Source organism: Cyprinus carpio, chromosome A20, assembly GCF_018340385.1.
Source record: "Cyprinus carpio isolate SPL01 chromosome A20, ASM1834038v1, whole genome shotgun sequence".
In the NCBI taxonomy this organism is placed as follows: Eukaryota; Metazoa; Chordata; class Actinopteri; order Cypriniformes; family Cyprinidae; genus Cyprinus; species Cyprinus carpio.
Genome location: NC_056591.1, coordinates 2,659,742 through 2,686,576, shown reverse-complemented (window position 1 = coordinate 2,686,576; position 26,835 = coordinate 2,659,742). Strand labels below are relative to the sequence as shown.

Below are 26,835 nucleotides of genomic sequence, written 5' to 3'. Positions count from 1 at the left end.
GCAGATGAATTAGTGAAGTCCTGTCTTTTCACCTGCACAAACGCACCCAGGCACTGTCCTATTTCTTGTTAGGAAACCTGTGGACTCGATTTCCTGACAGGCTGGAGTTAGTGCAACCTACCGAAAACACACTGACTCACACCCACTCAAAGCAGAGTGCAGCACTCCTTCTCGTGACGTAATATGACGCGATGTTAGAAAAAAGGCGTTTTTTTGAGAGCAGTCAAAGAAACCATCACTTTTTATTCTAAATTTGTGCCCTTATGTCTAGTAAAACAATTTAAAATCCTGCATTAACAGTTCATATGGTATTTTCATACAAGATTATATATTCATTTGAATTTTTTTTTTAACCTGCAATATGCACTTTAAGGGGGGCGGTTTCCCGCCACTCTTCCTATGAATTATTATGAATTGTCAAGTAGCTAGCACTAGTCAGTAAAAAAGATTAGTGGATCCAGATACATATTATGTAATGTGTGTTGACAAAAAATACAAAAATAAAAACAGACGTCACTTATAGGGCTTAATTAACAGGCTAACATTTTAATAAAACAGCAAGGAAGATGAATATGCATGCATTAATTTATTTGGTGTTATTTTGAGGGTGTTTTTTTGTTTGTTTGTTTTTTTTACCTGAAACCTACACAGACATTGATGTGGAGTGGACATTTCAATAGGCCTTTACATCAGATTTAATTCACAAACAATTGACAGTTGTAACCTATATGATTTTCAGTTACAATATTTAACCCCTAAATTTTACATTAGTAACTTATGAAAAAGAATCATGGTTATATCGTAGTAAAAGTGCAGTAATCATATTTTTTTTTTTTTAAAACATGGTTAATTTTTCGCAGCAACAGTCACACGTCCACTCAGGGGATACCCGGTTCTTGTCAGACTTGTGAGTTTAGTTCACTGGAGACTCGCTTGAATTAATCATTTGAATCAGTAAGTTGATAACTCGAGAAAAGATAACTACATTTGGATCAGTCCAATTCTCAAATGAATTGTTTGGTGCGATTTGCGAACTGATTTAACAAGTTCATTGATTTAACAAGTTCATTGAATCAGTTCGTTCATGAATCAGACAACGCTTTTGCGTCTCAGAGCACATGATGATTTCTTCATTTCAAAATAAGGAGTAATGATATGTTTTATGAAATTTAATTTAGTAAAATGTAAGATCTTGCGCTTTGCAATTGTGTTTTTAGGCACGTTTGAGCTGATTGTAAGTTGCATTTAGAAGCAAACGTCAATGCTGTGAAACAGCGAATCCTTTTCAGGCACATTCAAAACCGCAATCTCTAGCTTCTGCTAACTGTCGTACGCGCGAACATGAGAGAGTGCCGTTCCAGTTAGCGGAAGCTAGAGATTACGGTTTAGAAAGTTTTGAATATGAATATTATTTTTACACAAATGCATTGATTCGCTACAGAAGTCCTTTGTTAACCCCCTGGAGCTGGAGTACTTTTTATGATGGATTTATGCACTTTATTTTGCTTCAGAATCTTGACTACCATCTGCCATTATAAAGCTCGGAAGAGCCAGGGTAATTTTAGGGTAAATATTACTCTGATTGTATTCATCTGAAAGAAAATATACACTTAGGATAGCTTGAGGGTGAGTAAATCATGGGGTGATTTTCATTTTTGGGTGAATTTCCCTTTAAGCAGACAGTCTACTAATAATGACTGGTAGTTTATATGTAGTTGCAAAGTTAATTATATTTAGTAGAATGTCTTAAGTGGACTGTCACAAAGGGGTTTTTTTTTTTTTTTTTTTTTTTTTTTTTTCGTCGTCATCGATACTGTCAGTGCTGTCAAAAAATCAATAATAAATAAGATTTAACAAGTTCATTGAATCAGTTCGTTCATGAATCAGACAACGCTTTTGCGTCTCGGAGCACATGATGATTTCTTCATTTCAAAATAAGGAGTAATGATATGTTTTATGAAATTTAATTTAGTAAAATGTAAGATCTTGCGCTTTGCAATTGTGTTTTTAGGCACGTTTGAGCTGATTGTAAACTTGCATTTAGAAGCAAACGTCAATGCTGTGAAAACAGCGAATCCTTTTCAGGCACATTCAAAAACCGCAATCTCTAGCTTCTTCTAACTGTCGTACGCGCGAAACATGAGAGAGTGCCGTTCCAGTTAGCGGAAGCTAGAGATTACGGTTTAGAAAGTTTGAATATGACTATTATTTTTACACAAATGCATTGATTCGCTTCAGAAGGCCTTTATTAACCCCCTGGAGCTGGAGTACTTTTTGATTATGATGGATTTATGCACTTTATTTTGCTTCAGAATCTTGACTACCATCTGCCATTATAAAGCTCGGAAGAGCCAGGGTATTTTAGGGTAAATATTACTCTGATTGTATTTCATCTGAAAGAAAATATACACTTAGGATAGCTTGAGGGTGAGTAAATCATGGGGTGATTTTCATTTTTTTTTGGGAGTGAATTTTCCCTTTAAGCAGACATCCTCTACTAATAATGACTGGTAGTTTATATGTAGTTGCAAAGTTAATTATATTTAGTAGAATGTCTTAAGTGGACTGTCACAAAGTGTTGTTTTTTTTTTTTTTTTTTTTTTTTTTTGTCGTCATCCGATACTGTCAGTGCTGTCAAATCAATAATAGTGCTGAATAATAAGTGTCTTTCAAACCAAACTAAACAAGCCAAAGACGACAATGACAAGGAACCCAAACACCATCTAGTGACAGAAATGGAGGGGAAAAAATCCTTGGGAGAAGCAGGCTCAGTCAGGGGACCAGGTCTCCTCTGGCCTAAGTGACCATATGCACGGAGCATTCTTTAGAACTTCTGCATATAGATAAGCCAACTCGTAAACTTCCGGTGAAGCTCATTTGATGTTGTGGTATATACACTATAGGTAGAGACTCTTGAGACCCTTACAGAAACCTCTCCTATCTTGTTCTTGTCAGAAACTGAGAAACAAAATAATTGCAACACCATAAATAATGATAGCGGCATTAACAGAGGCAATTCAGATAACATTTTAAACTTGCTGCTCTTTCTCTTTATGGCCCTATTTACAAGAATCATTTATTTATTCCTTCAACTCTAGATTCTGCTTATGCTTCATGGGAAAACAAAGGGCTTGTATATTTTTCTGATTTATTTATTAATGGCGTTTTCACAACTTTTTCTGATCTTTCAGTAAAATTCAATATACCACTCAATATTCAATATTTCCTTCAAGTACGTAACTTTGTTCATTCTCATTGTCCTTCTTTTCCAGTCTTGCCTGAATCCTCCTTATATGATAAGTGTCTAATACAGAAACAAGTCTATATCCTCTTTATATAATTTAATTCTCCCTTACGTTCTCCCTTCATTTTTTTTTGTTTTAAACATCAGTGGGAAGAAGAACTCAGATGTATTTTGGATTCGGATTGGTGGGAATTAAATCTGATTCAATTTAAGGTTTTTCATAGAATTCATTTTACAAACGTCAAATTAAGTAAGCTATTTCCGAGTGTGGATGCCACTTGCAATAAGCATTCAATGGCTCCTGCTGATCATACCCACATGTTTTTTTTTCTTGTTCAATGCTGGAAGATTTTTGGTATTTCTTTTTTGATACTTTATCTAAAGTTTTGAATATTTCCCTTGAACCATGTCCCCAAATTGCTATTTTTGGTCTCCCATTGGATTTGAATAAATACTCAAAGTATATTGATGTTCTTGCCTTTGCCTCACTGATAGCTCACAGACGAATTGCACTGGAAGTCTTCTAAATCTCATGGTTAGAAGATTTGTTGTCTTTTCTATACATTGAAAAAAAAAGGTTTGCTTTAATAGGTTCCAAAGACAGATTTTATAAAAACTGGGGTCCTCTACTTGATTTTGTCAAAAATACAACACTTATCTTTACTGATGTGTAACATGTATTTTTATTTTCTGTGTAGTCTCTTCTTTCTGTCCTATTTAATTCTGTATAATTGTCCATTTTTATTTATTTATTGAAAATGTACTTAAGTTTTATTCTCCTCCTTTGGGGTGGGTGGGGTTTGGGTTTACTGAGGGGTGTGACTGTTCAGGTTTGTGTCCACCCTTAGTAATTGTTAATAGAAAAATTGAATGTATAGATTTATTAATAATGCTCTTTCATTGTATTTAGTATATTCCAATAAAGTTTCCTGTTATTTAACAACATATAGGCTAGTTTTATATGTCAGGCCTGGTAATCCCAGGAGAGTACACGTAATTATACATCTAAACACCATAACTGTTTAAGCTAGCTAGCGATGCTATCTATTAAACGACATCATAACTGTATTCTTGATATTAATAACTTACCTTCATTTTTTAACCACTTATGCTATTTTTGAGACTTTATTATATCTCAATTTTTACAGCAGTGCAGTAAAAATCACTTTAAAGATATACTTTTCATTCATGAAGATGACATGAAAAAAATGTGCCTAAATCTAGGACTTTTAGATGAAAATGACATTAAATTATCATTAAAACCAATAGCAGAGGATCACTCATTATATAAATATTCAGCCAACACAGACTTGTTACTGTTGTAGTTTTGTTACTCTGAATTTAGTCTGAATCGCTTAATGCACAGCTCTATTTTTGACATCGGCTTGTTGGATGTTTTGTTCCGTTATCACTGTCAATCCTAGCAATGAGTCGTGGAACAATTTAGCGAATTCACTTGTGCAATTTTTTGCACTCGGATTTGTCATTTCTTTAACAGTATACCTGCACGTTTGGTCCTTTCAGACCAACAAAAAATGATATAGAGAAACAGTGCAAAAGGCTCTCCGCAGCTGATTTTGACAGTTGACCGGAAATGACTGAGCTGGCTTATCTAAAACCAGGAAGTAAGTTTTATATTGATCAGGATACATCACACCGGCATTTTAGATGGGAAGGAAGAGTTGTAGTCTGTCCATGAAACATGAAGGTAGAGCTGCTGTTAAGCCAGTAGCAGATGACTGGCAGAGTGTGTCTGCCTCCCAAACAATGTTAGGAAGTCTGCTCCAGAGTTTGAGCATTAAATAGGAAAAGGATCTACTGCCCACAGTCGATTTTAATATTCTAGGTATTATCAACTGGCCAGAATTTTGAGACCTCAATAGATGTGAAGGACAATAATGCAAAAGGAGCTCACTCAATCACTGAGAAGCTAAACCATTCAGGCCTTTAAGTAATCAGCACTGTAAAAAATAAGTGTCAATGGTTAATAGAGAGCAAATGCAGTGTTGAACTGGGTCAATATGGTCATTAATATGGTAAAGTTAATTAACCAATAATTGATGTGGTTACTGAATTCAGACAGAAACAGAAATATCAGACATCAGTTGCTGTCAAATTAGCAATTACTAATTAAAGTAGATTTTAAAGGCTACTCTAATAAAACAGTACTGAGGTTCAAGTCCAACCAAAGACTACACAAATACAAAGAGGGTTCACTCCTGTAACTTATGAATGGGAGAAACTGCAATGCGCAATATGGCGGAACAGTCCTGACTTCTAAATGAAAGAGCCAAATGCTGATCCCATAGAAACCTGAGGTTTCTAAGTGCAGTTATAATCGCATGTGCATTGGCTGGTCTAGCCTGAAAAATAAGCTTTTTTAATTCTATTTGAGCATAATAAACAAAATTCATGGGGCAGTTAATTTCCGATTTTGTTGCTGATTTGAAAATGTATTTGTGAGTTCATAGGGCAGTTTTTGAGATTTCAGGATTCCTCCATTCATTTAGATAGGACTTGGTCTTGGATGAGCTGAACAGAGTGAACAGACTTTCCTTGAAAAGGATTTTGGTTCAACTTCAGAATGTGTCACTGGGGTGAAGATGTCAAAGAACGTGACAAAACTGAGAATGCTGCAGAGAATAAGTTCCAATAGAGGGCACTGGTGAGCCACAAATGAAGCAAACAGCTATTTATTGCAAATTTGAAAGTATCAAGTGAAGTGAAGTGTCACAAGTAGGGGAACGTATGAGAACATAAAGAGTCATACATATAGCCACCTGTGTTAAACAAGGGCAGATAAGGGAACTCATCTGTTGCCTACTGTGCCACATGTCAACATTGTATGTTTGTGTGCTTAACATGCTGTTACTTCTCCATAAAGTCTCTACAATATCACTATAAATTGTAATACATTTATTTGAACTGATAGCCTTAAAATTTGTAGTTAATAATTTCTGAGTTAATAAAGTTTGATACAACTTTGTATAGATAACTTGTGTTTGTATAGGAAACCAGAAAATGTGAGCATTAGTATAAATTAAAAAATCTTTTGAGTAGTCTTTAGTTATTCTCTTTACTTACTCTCAGTCACAAGTAGACCTGCCACTGACTCTCAGAGTGCATTGTGGCATGAAAAATTATGCCGTTTCTTTGTTTTGCTTTGTTGTCAGTATTAGCAATCTGTTTTGTTAAACAAAATATTGGTAATAATAATAATAGTATGATATTTATAATATAGGTGTTAGTTTAATATATCTAATAAGTAATAATTGCCACATCAAGTGGGGCTTAAAAATCTAGCTGTCAGCAAACAGAAGCTAACACAAGTAACTGACGGACTCACAGAGCTTTGTTACAGGCTTCAGAAGAGAAGCAAGTGATGATCACAGGTGAGATAATGAGCTGATAATCTAGAAAGACTTAGCTGAACAATCACTGAGGTTTCTTTGCAGGGTGAGGCTGAGGCACGACGTGCTGGGAGGAAGACAGAAGATGATGGCAGATGACTGGGATGGATTCGACGAACAGGATGGTAGAACGTGTAGGTAGAGCTGGAGGATCTGGTGTTGCTGGTGACTCTGTGACAGTAGCCAGATCTTTTTGTAAAAGCAGCCCATTTATATTACTTTGTATACTATTCCTCTGAGAGCACAAATAACTGATTTGTAAGCTACTATGCTTTTGTTACTCAGAAAACCCTAAATAAGATGTGTCATTACCACTGAGGTGGGGCAGTCTTAATAGAATTATTATTCATTCCACCTACTTCTGCAGTTATTGTCCTCTTTGGTTTCCTTCACTCATTTTCCAAACTCGTGCTTTTTAAATTGGCAAAACAACTGACATTTTTGGGAAAACATCAAAGAAGTTGCCCTTACAGAACAAAAATATATTTCCATATATTTATGATCAATATATTCCCTTATGCAAAGAAAATATATTTCCTTATATATGAATGATCAATATATTTAATGATTTATATTGAAAAGAGAATAATATATTATATACAGAATAAAATATTTTGTTAATATATTACAATATATTGAATAATATATAAGGAATTGCCGCTCTTCATATATTAAAAAACATGTGACAATACTTATAATGTATGCAATTTTATATTCAGTAATACACAATGTGCATGGTATAAGAGATGGTAATGTGTGTGTGTATAACTATATTAAACATATATTAACACTTGCAGTATACACACAGATAATTTAATACATTTCTTACATTTTATAATTATTTACATTATATATATATTTAATATATAGCTAGTCAGTAATAGCACAAGTCAAGCACACTTGTGCTAAAGCAAAAAGACCATCATTATGCTGAAGAGTGCACAGCCATTACTTTTCAAATTAAATAACATACACACTGTGCCAGGAATTCACAGGGAAAAAAATGTAGCCTATTATTTTACAATAAATTGCTGTATTCAGAAATAACAATGCATGTAAAAACAATGCATGCTGGATCATTTTCTTACAAATGACTGTGAATGAACAGCAGAATGATGCTAACATCACAGTAATGTACTGCTTTATAATTCACATTATAAAATTTATCTTTAACTGTACCACTGTGAGAAATTTAGTTGTTTACTACTGTAATTGTTTTGAAGTCACCATAATGGTGATTAGTGATTAGTATTTGTTTGGGATCTTGGACCTTGCATATTCATATTAAAATTTCTGATCTAGCAATGTCAGAAGTGTGACAAAAGAAAGCATTTGTCAAAATGATGGCAAGCTAAAATATGAAATAAACGAATTACCTGACTTTAAGTTAGTCGAAACATTCTTAACATTAACATGAATATTTTGTTTTAGCATTATTTAAGCATGAAAATTAATCAATAACTTATTTCATATTCATTACTGTTTGTGGATGGATCTGTCACAATAGTGAAGCAACTACTGAGAAACGTCATTGAATAATGTGACATCAGGAAAAAAAAAACCTTTTAAATACCAAAATAATAGAATATTTAATACTAAAAGATCTCCACCTATATTAATATTGAGCAAAACACATAAAATAACATTTAATTTTAACATTTACTCTCCTTTACTAGAAAGTTAAGAAAGACACCTCTAAAACACACTCTTAAAATTAATTATTTTACAACAATAATAAAAAAAATAAAAAAAACTTTATAAAAAAACTTTATGAATACTACATGTAATGCTATTCAATTCAATTCAGTTTATTTGTATAGTGCTTTTTACAATACAAATCATTGCAAAGCAACTTTACAGAAAATTAAGTTTCTACAATATTTACAGAGGCGTGTCTACGTGATGTTTTGCGATAGACTTTTTAACTTTTTAAATTTCTAATTGCATCTGGCAGTGGCAGATCCTGGCATGTGTAGCTGCCGAGGGCAGTTCTAAAAAGTTCTACATTTTAAATGGATCATAGACTAGAAAGCTTGCAAAGAGTGCTCATTACCACTTAAAAAGCTGTCACTCTTTGTTTAGTGAGTGTATACACGATGTATTTTAACATACATCGTGCCGCAAACCATAACCCCCCCCACCCTGGATCTGGATCCAGACTGGAGCTTGTGTAAATCCTGTGGCAAAACAGAGAAACAAATAGAGACATAATTAGCTTAGCTGCTGTTCCAGCCAAGTAAAATTAATTAGTTTTACCCAAGCTAAAGAATAATAATGCTTGGCCAAAGAGGTGTGTTTTAAATCTAGATTTAAACAGAGAGAGTGTGTCTGAACCCCGAACATTATCAGGAAGGCTATTCCGGATTTTGGGAGCCAAATGCGAAAAAGCTCTACCACCTTTAGTGCACAGCAAAAAATTCAGAGTGAAATTAACTCTGCTGGGAGTACATGTGAGACCACACTCAAGAGTGTGAAAGTGTTAAAATATGAGTGTTAAATTAACACTGAAGCAGAGTTAAAGTTAATGAGGTAATTAAGTGATTAATTGAGTGATGATTGACCATTATTGTCGAGACCTGATGTTAACGAGCAGAATCAACAAAGACGAAAATCACTATTTTAATGTCACCATTATAGTGGCCAATGTTTGCTTTAGTTGGGCTCTTGACCCTTAATATTTTAAAGTCAGATTTTGCTTGGCTGTTGTAATGGAGTTATAAAACAGACGGGCAAACAAAAAGTATTGGTTTTCCTGAATCACTGAGTTAAACTTTCATTGTTGATTATTGCGGCCTAATGATTCTTCAGCATAGGATTACCAGCATTTTAAATACAATCTGTGGAATTTCTTAAAAGTTGTTTGTTCAAAAATCTTCAAAAGAGTCTTTCATTTAGACATGCAAACATCAAGAATCAACCTGTGAACCTCAACGACGGTGACAATCAAAAAAGCATGTTGCAAGAGACTTGTGTTGCAGTGTATTCTGGGTGCCACCTATCAAAATTCGTCCATGGCTCCCATGATGCACTGTGGCATGAATAAATTATTACCTGAATTGTCTTAGTAATGTCCTTTATGTTTTAGGCTTTAAATAAGTTTGGTGATTCAGATCAAATAATTATTATGTAAAAACATAACTAATATCACATAATCATGTTTTTATTTTCGTCTCTCTATTACAACTGAGTTATAACAGCCAAACCAAATCTAATTTTAAAAATGTAAGGGTCAAGAGCCCAACTAAAGCAAACACTGACCACTATAATGGTGACATAAATTTTTTTTATTTTTGTCTTTGTTGATTTTGCTTGTTAACATCAGGTCTCGTCAATAATGGTCAATCATCACTCAGTTAATCACTTAATTATCTCATTAACTTTAACTCTGCTTCAGTGTTAATTTAACACTCCTATTTTAACACTTTCACACTCTTGAGTATGGTCTCACATGTACTCCCAGCAGAGTTGATTTCACTCTGGATTTTTTGCTGTGTGGACTTTGCTATCTTGGTACTACCAAAGGTCCAGCATTTTGTGACCTTAGGGAGCGTGATGGATTGTAGCGTGGTAGAAGACTAGTTAGGTACGCAGGAGCTAAACCATTAAAGGCCTTATAAGTAAGTAAAAATATTTTGTAACTGATACGGAACTTAATAGGTAGCCAGTGCAGAGACTGTAAAATTGGGGTAATATGATCATATTTTCTTGACCTGGTTAGCCGCTGCATTTTGGACTACCTGTAGCTTGTTTATTGAAAATGTAGGACAACCACCTAGAAGTGCATTACAATAGTCCAGTCTAGAGGTCATGAATGCATGAACTAACTTTTCTGCATCAGAAACAGGTAACATGTTTCGTAGCTTGGCAATGTTTCTAAGATGGAAGAATGCTGTTTTTGTAACATGGGAAATATGATTTTCAAAACACAAGTTGCTGTCTATAACACCCAGATTTTTGACTGTAGAGGAAGTAACACTACATCCGTCTAGTTGTAAATTTTAATCCAAGAGATTCTGTGTAATGTTTTTTCGTCCAATAAGTAATATCTCTGTCTTATCTGAATTTAATAGGAGAACTTTATTGGTCATCCAATCTTTTACATTTTTAACACACTCTGTTTGCTTAGATAATTTAGAAATTTCATCTGGTCTCGTTGATATATATACATAGTTGAGTATCATCAGCATAACAGTGGAAACTAATCCCGTATGTTGTAATAATATTACCAACAGGCAACATGTATATTGAAAATAGCAGAGGACCTAGGACAGATCCTTGTGGCACTCCCATATTTTACTGGTGATAAATGAGATTACTCCCCATTTAAATAAACAAAGGTGGTAGCGATCGGACAGGTAGGATCTAAACCATCTTAAAAAGCCTGCCCTTGGATACCTGTATAATTTTGTAATCGATCTATGAGTATGTCGTGATCTATGGTGTCGAATGCAGCACTAAGATCAAGTAAGACTAGCAATGAGATGCAGCTTTGGTCTGACGCAAGAAGCAAGTCATTTGTAATTTTAACAAGTGCAGTTTCTGTGCTATGATGGGGCCTGAAACCCGACTAAAATTCTTCATAGGGATCATTTTTTTTTGCAGGAAGGGGCACAATTGAGCAGACACAACTTTTTCAATAATTTTTGACATAAATGGAAGATTTGAAATGGGTCTGTAATTTGCCAGTTCACAAGGATCTAGTTGTGGTTTCTTAATAAAAGGCTTAATAACCACCAGCTTGAATGGTTTTGGGACGTGACCTAAAGATAACGACGAGTTAATAATATTGAGAAGCGGTTCTTCGACTACAGCTAACAACTCTTTCAGTAATTTAGTGGGTACAGGATCTAATAAACCTGTTGTTGGCTGGAACAATAGTTCTGCCCGGACGATAACGCGAAGCCATATAGTTAATATCATCAATACGCAGAATGCACGATACAAATGGTCAGTAACATCATCACTTTGAGGTACGATATCTGTATCAGAAACATCGATTCCATGCGATATAATTAAATCTAGTGTATGATTAAAACGATGAGTGGGCCCGGTGACATTTTGCTTTACTCCAAAACAGTTTATTAAGTCAGTAAACACAATTCCTAATGCATCATTAGTATTATCAACATGAATGTTAAAATCTCCGAAAATTAGCACTTTATCAGCGGTAACCAACAGGTTTGAGAGGAAATCTCTTTTTCTTTTAGGAATTCTGTATACGGCCCTGGTGGTCTATACACAGTAGCCAGAGCAAGAGATACGATAGATTTCTTTTGCATATCTGACAGTGTAACATTAAGCAAAAGTATTCGAATGATTTAAACCTGTACCCTGTTTTTCTGGGTAACATTGAGAATATCACTATATATTGTGTGCAACACCTCCCCCACGACCAGTCTGACGGGGCTCATGTTTATAACAGTAGTTTGGTGGAGTAGACTCATTTAGACCAATATAATCATTTGGTTTTTTAGCCAGGTTTCAGTCAAGCAGAGTACATCAAAACTATTATCTGTGATCATTTCACTTACAATAACTGCTTTGGGTGTGAGTGATCTAATGTTTATGAGCCTAAACTTAATTTTTTTTTTTTTTTTTTTTTTTTTTTTTTTTTTTCTGGTTTAATCACAATAAGATTTTTTCTAGATCCTACATTACATTTATATTTTGACCTCACTATTCGGGGAACAGACACAGTCTTAATAGATTGGACAGCGCAGGTACTTCTAACATTTAAGCGGGTAGAAAACAAAAGCCATCATAGCAGTTCTTTGAGAATTGGCTTACTAGTCATATGGAGTGTAGAGTCATGGAGATGTTGTCGGAGAGGAGTTCTGCTCCGACTCTGCTGGGGTGCAGGCCATCAGCGCGAAAAAGCCTAGGACGCTCCCAGAAAAGATTCCAATTATTAACAAAGAGCAGTCTCTGTTCTTTACACCATGACAATAACCATTAATTTAATGCAAAAAGTCTACAGAACCTTTCGTGTCCTTGTCGATACGTGGGAAATGGTCCTGACATGATGATCGTGGCCGCGGGCATTGTGCTGTGCACCATCTCGATCAGGCTCCTGAAGTCCCCCTTCAGTGTCTTACTCTCCCACAGCGTGGTGTCGTTAACCCCGGCATGAAGCACGACCCCTCCGGGGCTGTCGTCAGCCTTCAGGATTGCGGGTATCTACGCAGAAACATCGAGAACACGAGCACCAGGGAAACAGTGAGTGTGCACTTTACCTTCGGCTAACGTAGCATGGACATGTCGGACGATGGAGTCTCCGACGATCACAGCGTCGTGTTCTGTCTTGCAGAGGGGAGCGAAGTGGTTCCGTGTGGAGATCTCGAAGACCGGAGGGGGAGAGGTTGTCGCCCGGGGCCTGGCTCTCGTCCTCCACTGCGGATACACCCAGGGTCCGTGGTGTCCCGGTGCCGGAGTGAAGGACATCTGGAAAGATCGCGTCCTGGGTGCACCGGGCCTGTGCAAAGAAACACACGGGGTAGAGGTGGTGTTACTGTTAGTAGCGCACTGTATACTTACCACGGACTTGTGAGCGTCAGCTCGGGAGGTTTCCAGCGCAGCTCTCTCAGCTGGGCCTGCCTCTGCTCCAGGACCCGAATCTGCTTCTCCAAGGCCTCCAGCTCAACCTGCACCTAATGCAGCTCAAACGTGTCATCACCTGCACTCAAAGGTAGACATACATCCGCCATTAAAGCAAGTAACAATGGTAATGTGTGTGAATAGAGTATTAGCGGCAACCGCGCTGGCGATGCTAACGGGTTATAAGCTACTAGCGGACTAAGGAAATCAAAATAAAACTAGTGATAACAAGGCGCTCTGATTGTTTTGTAAAAAAACAATATAGGATATATACACACACTATATAAAAAAAAAAAATATTGTATAAAAAATAGATTTCAAGATTAAAAAATAGACGATAAATAATTAACGTGACAGAGCTCAAACTCGAGGCATACGGCAGCGTTGCATTCGGGAGCATTGGTTAGTTTTTTTTTTGTTTTGTTTTTTTGTATTTTTGTCTTCATTTCTAAATATTTGTATTTCTAACAATATATAGCCATACATGATCAATACATATATTGCAGTATACTGAAAAATATTAGCATTAGTTTCCCATAGCTATATGGAAATGTACTAATATGTAGGCTATTATATCACATTATATTTTGCAGTATAGTCTTCCCACATTTTTGTTCCATAAGGATGACTCAACAAGTTGATGTTGTTCCCTAAAATGTTTTCCCTATATCTAATTCTCTTCCTTGTTTGTGTTACAAGAAATGCTGATATTTTACAGTAAAGAAAAAAGAGAAAAATTAAAAAATAATTAAAGATCCCAAATCCACTCCCCAACACTACCCAGTGCCCCAACTTACCTTACTGTTTATAAAACCCCAAACAGCTCGACTGTAAACTGGATTTAATCACTGTATATGTGACCAGCATTAGGGTGTCCTAGCCTGAGGGCGTATTGAAGAGACAAACCTGTCTCAGAATCCAGTATTTGTTTATGCTGTTGCAGTTACGAGCTCGTCTAAAACATTGAACATAGAGAATGTTTCTGTAAAACGGCACTGACTGGACCGAGAAGCGGGAAATGATCTTGAACTTTGTCAGGGGAATGTGACCAGGAAATACGAACAGATTTTGACTGCAAGCAATAAATCGCCTGCTTTACTGTCGACAGGGCTGTGCTATCTTGTTTCACCGGTCCAAGGGTTTTAACAAGCTCACAGAATGGACGACACGCTTCGTTTCGGGTTCACGCAAAATTCACTGGAATGAAATAAACCCTATGGATCAATGAAATGCTATATACTGCTTCATTTTAACCTGATATAGATATAGACTGGTGAACAACTTAAGGATGGGGGATTTCAGAGAGAGGTTCATACTGTGCTGTCAAAATACTTTCCCGTGTTTCAGAGACCCAGCGAACAACACCTCATCTGGCACCGAGAAACGGGATATTAAAGTGATTGTAAACGAAGATGCTCTGAAAAGGGCCAATATGGCATTACCTCCGACACCTGGGGAGAAACCCGGCTACGTTTATGTTGCGCTGTACGACTACACGGCGCGCACGGAGCATGATTTGAGCTTTAACGCAGGGGATAAACTGGAACCACTTCGCAAAGAGGAAGACTGGTGGTACGCGAGAGGAATCACCGGGATTTCAGCGAACAAAGAGGGCTACATTCCTGCGAATTATGTTGCACCCATAGAAAGCCTCGACGCTGAACCGTAAGTTTCTGTGCCCTGAAAAGTACCATTAAAAGTAAATCATTAAATTAATTTTGTATGTAGGCTATATCAGTAGTGATGGTATGCAAATAATATATATATATATATATATATATATATATATAATATATATATATATATATATATATATATATATATATATATATATATATTAAAGATGGGATTAGTTGGGAACAGAGGTTCGCATTTATGTGGTTTGGTTAGAAAGATTTTCCCAGAATAGGCCTATGTTGTGGTCAGAATGATCTACCAGCATCCCTTTTTCTCAACACACCTTGAAAATTATGGGCTATTTACCAGAACCCCTGCTCTTCATGAAAATCACAGGTAGTCATCACATCAGACAGAGATAACAGAGATAAAGTCATTACTTTTGAATTTATATCACCAGTACAGTAGACACCTGACACTGAATAAAGTCCTCTTAACTGTATTACCCATATTGTAATGTTTAACAATGTATTGTACTGTGTGCATAGACAGACCCTAATTTTGACCCTCTGCATTCAGCAAGATGGATATTATGAGGATTCCTGGCAGCAGTTGGCAACAGATTCTTTCTCTGTATTATCTGTTGTTTCTTAAGGGAAGCTAGTTAATGTTCATTGGTAAACCAGGAAGTACAGTATGAGCCTGTTAATGATTCCTAGGCTTTGTGCACAATAGGTGCCATAAATCGATAAAAAAGTACTAATAATAATACCTAGTATAAAAATATAAAATCAGTTCTTAAAAAAATAAAATCAAATAAATTGTTTGATTTTAAGTGTAGTTAAGTAAAGGGGTCAGAGGCAGACCCGGTAACTCTGATGATGATCAGCAGCTGTCATGTGTGATATTATCTCTGACTTAAAGCCACTATGCTTTGAGTGTCACTTTGGCGCGCTGAATAGTTTCTGACGAATGGACTTTGTTAGAGAAAACTTTCCAGTTTTTCCAGGCCTGTCACCAACTACAGTGCACAATGTGCTTGAGTGTGAATGTTTTGTAGCAATCTGACATACTTTGTAGTCAGATGTAGAAATTTGTCAAGACTTTATTACAGTTCATTGTATTGCTGGTGTGACGGCATCATGTGTCAGCAAACCTTCATCTGTACCTGTATGATCTCTGTGTTGAAAGATTTAGACAAAACCTAGTGGACACAAGATCTCTGCATTTGCAGTGTGTATGTGTCAACAATTATAAACACTGAGGAAACCAAAGGTTAGTTTATTATATATAAATTTAGTAGTCTTTGTTTGAACATACTCATTTGTTATCCAGACATGGACCCTAGATTACCCGGGTGGTTCTCAGCTGTTTTTGTTTCAGAAGTTTAGAACACATGATATGTGCTGGTGTTACCACTGATATAATAAGGTGGTAACCAATTCCTTACTAAATTCAACAGAAGTAAAAAAACGCCTTTAAAACCAAACACTGAAATGTATTAGCATTATTATGAACTGCAAGGGCCGAACAATATGCAAAATTCTTAACATGACATTTGCTGAATAGGAAAAATAAAAAATTTGTAAATGACCTATGAAACAAACTTTAGTCTGACCTCTAATACTGGTTAATATTTAGATCAAATAACATTGTGCTGCTCTTCCACTACAGATGGTATTTTCCAGAAACAAAGTGCTTGGAGGCTGAGAAGATGTTGACGTCTCAAGAGAACAAGAATGGAGCTTTTCTAATCAGAAACTGTGAAAGCCAGCAAGGGGAGCTTTCACTCTCAGGTAGCTACATTTGACGTCAATTAAAAAAAAAAAAACTCTAAAGAGGTCTATTGCTCTCAGATCAGATGTTTTGTTAAGTTTGACATCCTATGGCTTACGTCACAAGTAAAGAGACTTGAAATATTGGTATCTTTATCTACTATGCAATTTAAGTATATACAACATACTTTTGTGTTTCTCAGCACTGAAACTTGCAGAACTTGTTGGTTAAGGTCACATGATCTGTTGTATTTTCTTGCTATGTAAGGACTCATTATCATTTGTTTGGCATTATTTTCATTCATGTAACCAGTAATTGAACTGGAGTTTCACAGTCAGTGGTTTGCATTTTTAATGCTAAAATGCGGATGTGACGTTACATTTAGCTGTCATCAAAAGCACAAATTGAAGTTAAAGAAAATGTTAAAGAAAGTTTTTTTTTTTTTTTTTTGGAAACCAAGGCTGGTGTGTCAGCTTCCCGATTAGTAAAAAAGAAAGATACACATGTTTCCTCATTCCAGAGTCTTAGAGTCATGACTGACATTTGAAGATCATGAGAAGTAAACTCTCGATGAGGACTCTGGCCAGGGTGCCTGTTTATAGCAACAGCCACTGTCGTCAGCCAACATGTGACTGAGAGTAGTTGATTACTCACCAGCTTATTGACACTAGACTGTGCCCTAAGATTTCAGTGCCACTCCCTGTATGACAGATAATTAAACTACACAAGAGCACAGACTCAGCCTAATTCCTCAGTCCAGCAATAAAATATTGTCACTGTTTTTCCAAATTTGATAGTTTGTACTTTGTTCTTGGATACATTTTGGAAAGGATGAATACAAAATCTTATGCTGTGGGGCATTCTCAGAAAGCGGCAGTAAAATAGAACATTTCAAAGAAATAGACTAAGCGTGGTTTGAATACCACTTAAAACTGTAGGCAATTGTTTTAAGGTATTTGGTTCTTATTTGGTACTTTTTTAAGTTGTTTGCCATCCATAAAAGTTGGAGAACTAGGCCTACTAGTATTCTGCCCTGCTTTATGTGGTTTAGAACTGGCCTACTGTGGTTATAAAATAAAGGTAATTATTACTAATCCAAGTCCAAAAGTGCTTTTTCATTATCAGGCTGAGTGCTAACTTTTCCACTGTTAGGGGTGTGCTACAGTATATTGATATATTTTCTGGGATTTTGGCAGTAATGATAATTAGACAATATTTTGTTGAGTGTGTTTTTGTGCTGGTACCTTGATTTTAGACCTGTTGTGGACAGCCTGACTCCCAGAGGTTTTCGTAATCTTCATATTCTGAATCTGCAATGGTTCATTTACAGCAGTGACAAAAATTAATGTTTTCAATAAGGGTCCATATTGGCCACCTTGAATTTATTTCAAGAGGCATTTTTACCTTTATACTGTATATGCAATTTTTTCTAACCTTTTTTTCCCCTAATTTTAAATAAAAAAGATGACAAATTACTTTAAATATGAAACCAAAACTAGTAGGCAGTAGGTGGCAGCATGTCTTGATTGAGTGAGTCTCTCAACCATTCATTCAACTGATTCATTCAAACGGCTGATTAATTCATGAACGAAGCAAGGGACTGTCTTTATGAATGGATTATTGAATATTCAAAAAAAGCATCTGATTCAAGAAAAGCATCACTATATGTTGCTTGGAGATGCACAACAGTTTTGTTGTGGCTTTGTTTAGAATTTTCGTTGGTGAAATAGAACAAAATTGTGAAATAGACAGAATTTGAAATAGACAGAATTTGTGTATAAAATGTAAGTTGATACATATTTCACCCCCCCCCCCCCCCACAGTTGTTGTACATTTCTGTACCGATCCAGGATTGCTGACACGATTGTTTTTTTTTGTTTGTTTTTTTTTCTGTTGTTGTTCATCAAAATCAGAATGTATGTGACCAATCTTAGGTCACTATAAAGCCATTCCATTACACTGTAAAAAGTGGTAACCTGCATTAAAGAGCTATTTTTACCTGATCTTACTCTAACATTTAGTTTTTTTTTTGGTGTAACCTAATATGTTTAGGTTGATTCAGTAATGCCGAAGTACTTTTTTTTTTTTAATAAAATCACTTTATTACATTTGTTACCACATGAAGCATATTTTAATTTTTTATGGCTTTGTTTTCTTATTTATTAGCCCATCTTGCATCATGATTGAGGTCCTTGATGTTCTGTCTGTCTGTATTGCAGTGCTGGACAACGGAAAAGTGAAGCATTATAAGATCAGAAAGCTGGACAGTGGTGGCTACTTCGTGTCAAAGGCTCGTAGTTTTTTCACACTGAGAGATCTAGTGGAGCACTACTCCAGAAAAGAGGATGGCCTCTGTGTTTGTTTGGCAGAACCCTGCAAAAAAGTGTGTAACATTTTCTGTTTTTTGTTTTGTTTTATTTTATCTATTTTATTTTGTTCAAAGAATGTGAGACAATGTTGAAATTATAGAAAAATCTTTGACAGCAGAATACAGCAACTGACTGATTCAACAGAGTTGTACAAGATTTGATCAAATATTCAATCCAATACATATTTCCTTGTGTGTTTTAGTCAATGGCTCCAGAGACACATGGTCTATCTTACAACACTGTGGATCAGTGGGAGATCCCGCGTTCCTCTTTAAAACTCTTGAAGAAGTTGGGAGCAGGGCAGTTTGGCGAGGTCTTTGAAGGCATATGGAATGACAGAACAGCCGTCGCTGTCAAAACACTCAAGCCAGGTACACACACAAACAGAGACAAGATGGATACACATATGAAAGACATACAAATCCAAACATACATGCACATGGCATGTTATACTGTACGTCTGTTGTATGTTTGATAGGAACTATGGATCCAAAAGACTTCCTGCGAGAAGCTCAGATCATGAAGAAACTCCGTCATGCCAAACTGATCCAGCTCTATGCTGTCTGCACTACGGAAGAACCCATCTACATCGTCACAGAGCTCATGAGCCACGGGAGCCTTCTAGAATATCTGCAAAGTAAGACACACTCACACAACTCTCAAACACAATTATGCCAGGTATTTCCTTTGACACTGTAATCAAGATTATTCATTTTGATTAAGAGAATATAATTAAAAAATATATTTTATGTGGGGCATCTGTATACCAGATTCTTGTACAGTTCACATCCAAAACTGTAGCAGAGCAAAATGAAAGGTTGAAATCAATAGTTTTCACAGTTAGTTAATGGCAGCAGCTGTGACGTTGATTACATGGGAGAATTATTCATTATAGATATTACATTTAATAATTATTTATTATTAATCTTTGCTGTTGCAGTCATTTAAATCTCTTAATGAGTAATGGGTGTTTTTTGGGCGTGGCGTCTCATCTCTCATCCCCTTTAAAAGCCAGTTGTTCTTGCGCCATGGCGAGTTCGCTATTTACATGGCAGAATGTAATTTTTCATTATTAAAAATATTTGTGTGCTGCTGCGTGTCCCTGTGTGTGTAATAAGCAAAGTGTATTCGCGTTGTGCACCCACCTATAGGTTACTAACTAGCTCTTTAAATAACAAAGAAAAAATATTGAGCCAGACTTTACACCAGGCTTGAGTCTATTTTCAGTTCCTCAAAATAGCAACGCACCAACAATGTGCCTGAATACACCTCTTTTTTAGACCAGCACGCCCATGGGCGCACAAATGGGCACAGGACGGGAAGATGAGAACTGCGTTGGGCCTTGTGCTGCATTGGGTTGGGTGTATGATAGGGCCCGATGTTTTAATAGGACCACAGATCCTTCTCTGGGAAATCAGCCTCTAAATATCTTAACTACCTGTGATAAAATTACTGTAAATCACTGCTTTCATTGCATATGGGGTCATTTCTGGACAGGGACAAAAAGAGATGGAGAGAGGGAGGTAGAGAGCCTTATTTACACAGGCTATGATGCTTCATTATTGCCACATTTTAAAAATCAATCATAAATGCACTTAGTAGCAGGTATCATGCAGTTGTGGTCATTACAGTAAAGGTTAATATCCAGTACAGTACACCTTGCAGAATGTGCAAAATGTTCATATTTTTTTTTTAAAATAAGAGGGATCATAAAAATGCATTAGCTTCTGAAGGGCTGTAGTAAATGAAAAAATATGATCTTTAAATAAAATAAGAAAGATTTACACATTCTTCATTCTTTTCAGAAGTTTACACAAAATCCAGCTATTATTTTGTCTTGTGGCCTTCTGTATATATGAACATTTGTTATGTGAAATATATTATTCAGGGAAGTACTAAAAAAAAAAAAAAACACACATGCAATTTCTATGAGCCCTCTTATTTAGTAAAATTATTTTTAACATTTTTAATAATATTAACATTTTGCAGATTTGCTGAAGGGTTATGACCGCAACTGTAAATGCCAGTTTACTCTGCACCAACAACGTTCATCTGGTTTTGTCTGTGTGTGTCTGTTGTCATTGACATTGATCGGTGCTTGTTTTTGCCATGTTAAACATGTTGAATCTGTGTTTGTTGGTCTTGGAACGTCTGAGAAGTGACGTACTCTATCTGTCAGCTGATGATGTTCAAGTCAAAAGGTGTAAAAACTGTTTGAACAGGAGTCTGGAATACCATCGTTAAGATTTCAGTGAGCTTCATGATTAAGAAATAGGGAGTTTAAAAGGCATAAATCAATCAGCTTATTTGTGTTTAAAATCATTGCCCAACAGGGTGATTAAAAGTTTCCAATTCTGGAGGGATTTCTGTTGCCACTTCTGTCGGACATTCACCCAAACGCTTTAAGGCTTTCACACATAGACTAATGGGCAGAATGAGCAGGTCAATAAGGACCTGGAAAGAACGCTTCAACTGCCTCATTTCCCAGAACCTTTTCCTCCTGGTGTCAGCAGCTTATTTGGACAGATAATCAGGGCCAGTGTTGTGCAAGATCCCATTCCCCCACAGTATCCTTCATCAGTTCCAAAAATGTAGCACCTTATTAGGTAAATATTTTGTAGGTTATTTACCACATAAACCGTAGGTTTTTGAGGTTAGCTTATTCTGAAACTGTAACAAAATATCGATTTTACATAGTCTACATGTCATGTCATATCATACCTTATCGTGTCATATCTTTTGCACAATCAAATATTTACATTTTAATGTGTTTAAATAACTGACTACAGAAGCATGCAAAGTTTGTGTGGAATTTTGTGTGGCTGTTGTCTCTGACAGTGCTGCTGAAGTTATGGCCCACATTAATGACCATAACTGATTTACACATATTCAAGACAAACCTGTTGATGGAGGGTCTGTAGCCCACTTAATTATCAGTGCATCTGAAATGACACATCTTACATGTTTTAATAATATGTATTCCCTATATTCTGTCTCTGTCTCACTCATACAGAAGACAAAGGTGCTTTTCTGCAAATGTCTGATCAGATAGAAATGGGAGCACAAGTGGCATCTGGCATGGCATACCTTGAGTTGCAGAACTACATTCACAGAGATCTTGCGGCAAGAAACGTTCTGGTGGGAGATAACAACGTGTGCAAGGTGGCCGACTTTGGCTTGGCACGAGTATTTCAGGTGAGAAATATTCTCCATTTTTATAAAAAGGCTTGACCCCTCAGCTATGAGGCAGTGGTTCTCAAATGGGTCGCAACCCAAAAATGAGTCACAGATCTGTCACAATAGTGTCACAGAGAGTAGAGAAAATAAAATGTATGGTAAATGCAAAGAATAAAATGCAACGAAAATTCATAACCTTAGCAACATCAAAGGTTGTGTATTCGGTCAGTGTTTTTAATATTTGCCCGGTGTTTATCCTAACTTCTATTGTTTTTTCATTTACAAAATTTACAATTTCCTTATTCAGTCTTTGTCACATAAATAAATTTGCATGCTGTCGGGTCTATTCAATCCATTGTAATATTAATAGGCTACATTGTATTATTTAATTTTAAGGACATTTTCTTTACTTTTGTACGATAAATCACCATGTTCTGAAGCAAACCAGCTGAGAACCACTACTATAATGTATGCACTGATTTTGTATAAAAAAAATACAAAAACTGTATTTTAAAACAGTACTTTTAATCTCACTGCATAATTTCTTTAGCTGGAAAATGAGAATGTTTATGAGGCCAAAGAAGGAACCAAGTTTCCAGTGAAATGGACTGCTCTTGAGGCCATCCACGAGAACAAATTCACCATCAAATCTGACGTCTGGTCTTTTGGGATCCTACTGTATGAAATTGTGACGTTTGGACAGATGCCTTACCCAAGTACGTCATAATTGCACTTATTATACCCATCTTTCTCATAGAGAAAAAGAGATAAAAAAATACTGATGATTTGTCTAGCCTTCAGGGGCACAAATCCAATAGAAATAGCAACTAGGAAATCATCTTGTGACGTAAACTAAAGGCTATTGACTCTTTTAAAAAGGAAAAAAAGCCCTTTAGTGTGTCTGACATAAACCTTCTGTTAATCATATAGGGCCAGTTGATGTTCATTGTACAAAATTGTACAAAAATAAACAAATGTGTTCAATTTAAAATTATAAAACATATTAATATCAGTTAATTATTATCAGAACTATGGCTCTTCCTCACTGAACTGCATTTAATATTCAGTGTCTTTTCCACTGTTGCATACTACAATCATTTTTGACATCGTCAAAGCATTGAAGAATTTTAATGTTGCTTTTCACTCTTTCTCCAGCCATGACAAACTATCAGGTGGTACAACAGTTGCCCAAAGGCTACAGGATGCCATGCCCTCTTAACTGCCCAAAATATTTGTATGACATCATGTCCGAATGCTGGAAGGACTCCCCTGCAGACAGACCCACCTTTGAAACTCTACAGTGGAAACTTGAGGAATTCTTTGAAATGGATGCCAGCTCTTACGATGATGCAAACCGCTACTAAAAGACACCACTAGTTATAAATGTAATGTAACTGCAAATGAGCCAAGAGCAGAGTTTCAATGAACAAGTCTGAGATGCTGTTTTAGTATCAAATGAACCAAAAGCCTTTATGTGCTCTCAGTGTATACACATATAGTATGCTCAATGTACTCATCAAGAGTTTCATATGTAAAAACTGCAAAAGGCAATGCTCAAGCATGTAATTATGCGTGAATGCACTACACATGTGACTCTACTGACACAGATTTTGCATAGTTCACAGCACAATTCAGCTTTAAATCAAATATATTCTGAGCCTTCTGTTTATTTCCTTTTTGCATTCTTCCATTCAGTCTATGGAGGTATAGGTCTGTCTGTATTTGCTACTGTGTGAATGCTGTATGCCATCAATATCATGGTGGTTTAGTGTCACTTGACTTGCAAGGTGCCATGAAACCGAAACTACTGAGGAATAAATATAAAGAGCCTGAGCGTACAGTGTATCCGGATTAACCAGTTTTAGGTTAAGTAGTGAATAAGTCACTGCCTGTCAGACTAACAGCATTACTTGTTTAAAGACAGGAATGCTCAGAATCCACTACATACATTTGCTCACAGTATTAAGCAATATGCAAAATCATACACAGACTAGATTCTCATTCCAGCCTTAGTATTGTACAGTCACAGTGTACAATACTATTGTACAGTCACAGTGATTTTTAAATACACAGTGATTTTTAAATACATTTTGGGTTTAAATACAGCTTTGAGGATAATTTACAAACTGTGATTCTTCTCTTCGTCTCTTGTAAGAAGTTTAAAATATACACTACCATTTAAAAGTGTGTGGTCAGTAATATTTGCTTTTTTTTTTTGGAAAGAAAAAAAAAAAAATCTTCAAAAAGGACACATTAAAATGTTCGAGACTTTTAAAAATTCTATTGAACTTTATATTCATAAAAAACAATAAGTCTATCACAAAATAGATAATAATAAGATAATATGATTGTGATAAGCCATGCTTTAAACAAAAAAGAAAAAGAAAATCGGCATATTAGAATGATTTCTGAAGGATCATGTGACACTGAAGAATGAAGTAAAGGAAAATTCAGCATTAACATTTTAAATATATTAAAATAGAAAAGTTATTTTAATACAACAATAATACTGTTTTTACTGTATTTTTAATCTAATAAATGCAGCCTTGGTGAAGTTCAGTGTGCATTTATAAAAATACAGATAAAAAAAGTACTGTATGTAAAATACATAATTCTTAGTCTGTATTTGCATAATTGTAGGTTGAAATATATTTTTAATATATTTTTGTAATTCAGAGTCTAAGTAAATAATGTATTTGCATATCATGTGTACTCAAATAGTGAAATAAACTTTAATACTTAACAATGACCATTGATTATGATTTATATCTCAACGACATGGGGGCACTAAAAACCTGAGATTTTCAGTTGGGTGTCAAATCAGGATCACCATCAAGTAATTGCAAGTGCACCTTCTTGGCCTTTATAGCTGACCCGCTCGCTGTTGTATCTTAAAGGGGTCATATGACGTTGCTAAAAAGAACATTATATTGTGTATTTGGTGTAATGCAATGAGTTTATGTACATTATTGTTGCTCCTCTGTGCCCCGCCTTTCTGAAACACGTTGATTTTTACAAAGCTCATCGTTCTGAAAATCGTGGTATACGCTGATTGGCCAGCTATCCAGTGCGTTGTGATTGGCTGAATGCCTCAAGCGTGTGACGGAAATGTTACGCCCCTTAACATACTGTGATTCCATCTCCCGGCATGATGAGACAAAACCAAAAAAAAAACCCATTACAAATGAGAAATTTGTTGCATCCAGTGGGGACATAATTTCTGATTATAATGACTTATACTGTCTTTTTACGTGTTGTGTTGCGTATCGCATTGCGAAAACATAAAACCATGTCTGCATTTGTGGTCGGAGAAACAACAAACAACAAGCTCTACTCTACAGCTCAAAACTTGCATTTGAATAGTCAGTGGCAAATTCTTTAAATATGAAAACGTACTTACAGGCTGTGAGTCAGAAGCGCCAGACAGTCCTTGAAAAGTTGGAACTGCCCCAATTTATAGAAGCAGCCTTTGTGCAACGGATGTATTGTAGGCTACTGGTTCAGGAAACAGTCCTCATTCTCCATAAAATGTGTTGCACACATCTGAATATTTGGGTTGAACTGTTCTGGAACAGTGTTGTAAATACAACTTAACCACTGATTTATAGCTGTGTCCTCTTTTGGAAGGCCAAACAAAGTAGTTTCACTTTCACAATGAAACACACAGCGCCTCCACAACATTTGGGTGGCATCATGCAAATCTTCCCACATCGTGACGTAGATATGTGGGGGCGTGTTAGAATGAGCCATTTTAAGAGGGCGTGGTTGACTCTTAACTTTTATAAAGAATATCTCTTTGGATTTGAGACTTTAGTCTTTGCAACTTTACAAATCTTCTTTATGTGTGTGTGTGTGTGTATTATATTAAAAATCTTTTACCAATTTCCAAGACATGTTTGACATAAAAAAAGGCAGATGACAATATGTTGTTCTGTCAAACTACTACTCATTGCTACTTGATGTTGATTTAAAAGGGTCATATGATGCGATTTCAATTTTTCCTTTCTCTTTGGAGTGTTACAAGCTTTTAGTGAGTGATTAATTAAGTGCTGATTGAGCTTTAGTGATGAACAGCTGCTATTAAACAAACAGAATCACCAGCTCCACTTATTAATAACCAGACTGACTTTATTTCTGTCAGACGTCTACAGAAAATCTGATTGAGCATTAACTAAGGTTTAGATGTTGATTTATTGTTTCATTTGAAGTAACCATGTTAGAGATCAGTGTTTGCTTAAGTTGGGCTCTTGACGCTTGATTTCTGTCTTTGATTATTTTTTTTTTTGGACGTTGTAACCATGTGTTTTTGAAACATGTTTGTTATAACTCAGAAAACCCAGAGAAAATATGATTAGGTATTGGTTTTTATACACCATATTGGTGATGATAATCATCAATTATGGAGCTGTTCAGAGTTCAAAATCTTACTAAATAGATGTTCTATAGTTAGTTCAGTTGATTACAATGAAAGCCATTCGTAAAGTCAGTGGTTCTTTCATAATCAGTTAATATAAAGGACTTTCCAAACAGTTTGGTCTTCTATGGCGGCAATTAGTCACACACAGACATCAATAATCAGAATATGAACCTCAACAATGGTTACGAAAAAAAAAAAAAAAAAACATGCTGCAATGCATGTTGGGTACTA

At 35.9% G+C, this 26,835-nt stretch overlaps 1 protein-coding gene across 1 annotated transcript; it reads left to right on the top strand.

Moving 5' to 3' along the window:
• The first annotated feature begins 14,072 nt into the window (after positions 1 to 14,072).
• LOC109070224 (tyrosine-protein kinase SRK2-like) lies at positions 14,073 to 24,025 on the top strand. Its single transcript, XM_019086817.2, has 8 exons — positions 14,073 to 14,913; positions 16,540 to 16,661; positions 18,861 to 19,024; positions 19,213 to 19,381; positions 19,489 to 19,647; positions 22,024 to 22,205; positions 22,738 to 22,903; positions 23,343 to 24,025. The coding sequence occupies exons 1-8, from the start codon at positions 14,537 to 14,539 to the stop codon at positions 23,549 to 23,551; spliced, it is 1,548 nt and encodes a 515-aa protein (XP_018942362.1). The 5' UTR covers positions 14,073 to 14,536; the 3' UTR covers positions 23,552 to 24,025.
• The last annotated feature ends 2,810 nt before the right edge of the window (positions 24,026 to 26,835 follow it).

Bases quoted from the DNA above. Each gene is read 5' to 3' on its own strand.
- LOC109070224 (XM_019086817.2), top strand. From the start codon at position 14,537: ATGGGGGATTTCAGAGAGAGGTTCATACTGTGCTGTCAAAATACTTTC. The intron at 14,914-16,539 runs GTAAGTTTCTGT...CTTCCACTACAG, and splicing joins GAAAGCCTCGACGCTGAACC to ATGGTATTTTCCAGAAACAA. The intron at 19,382-19,488 runs GTACACACACAA...TATGTTTGATAG, and splicing joins TGTCAAAACACTCAAGCCAG to GAACTATGGATCCAAAAGAC.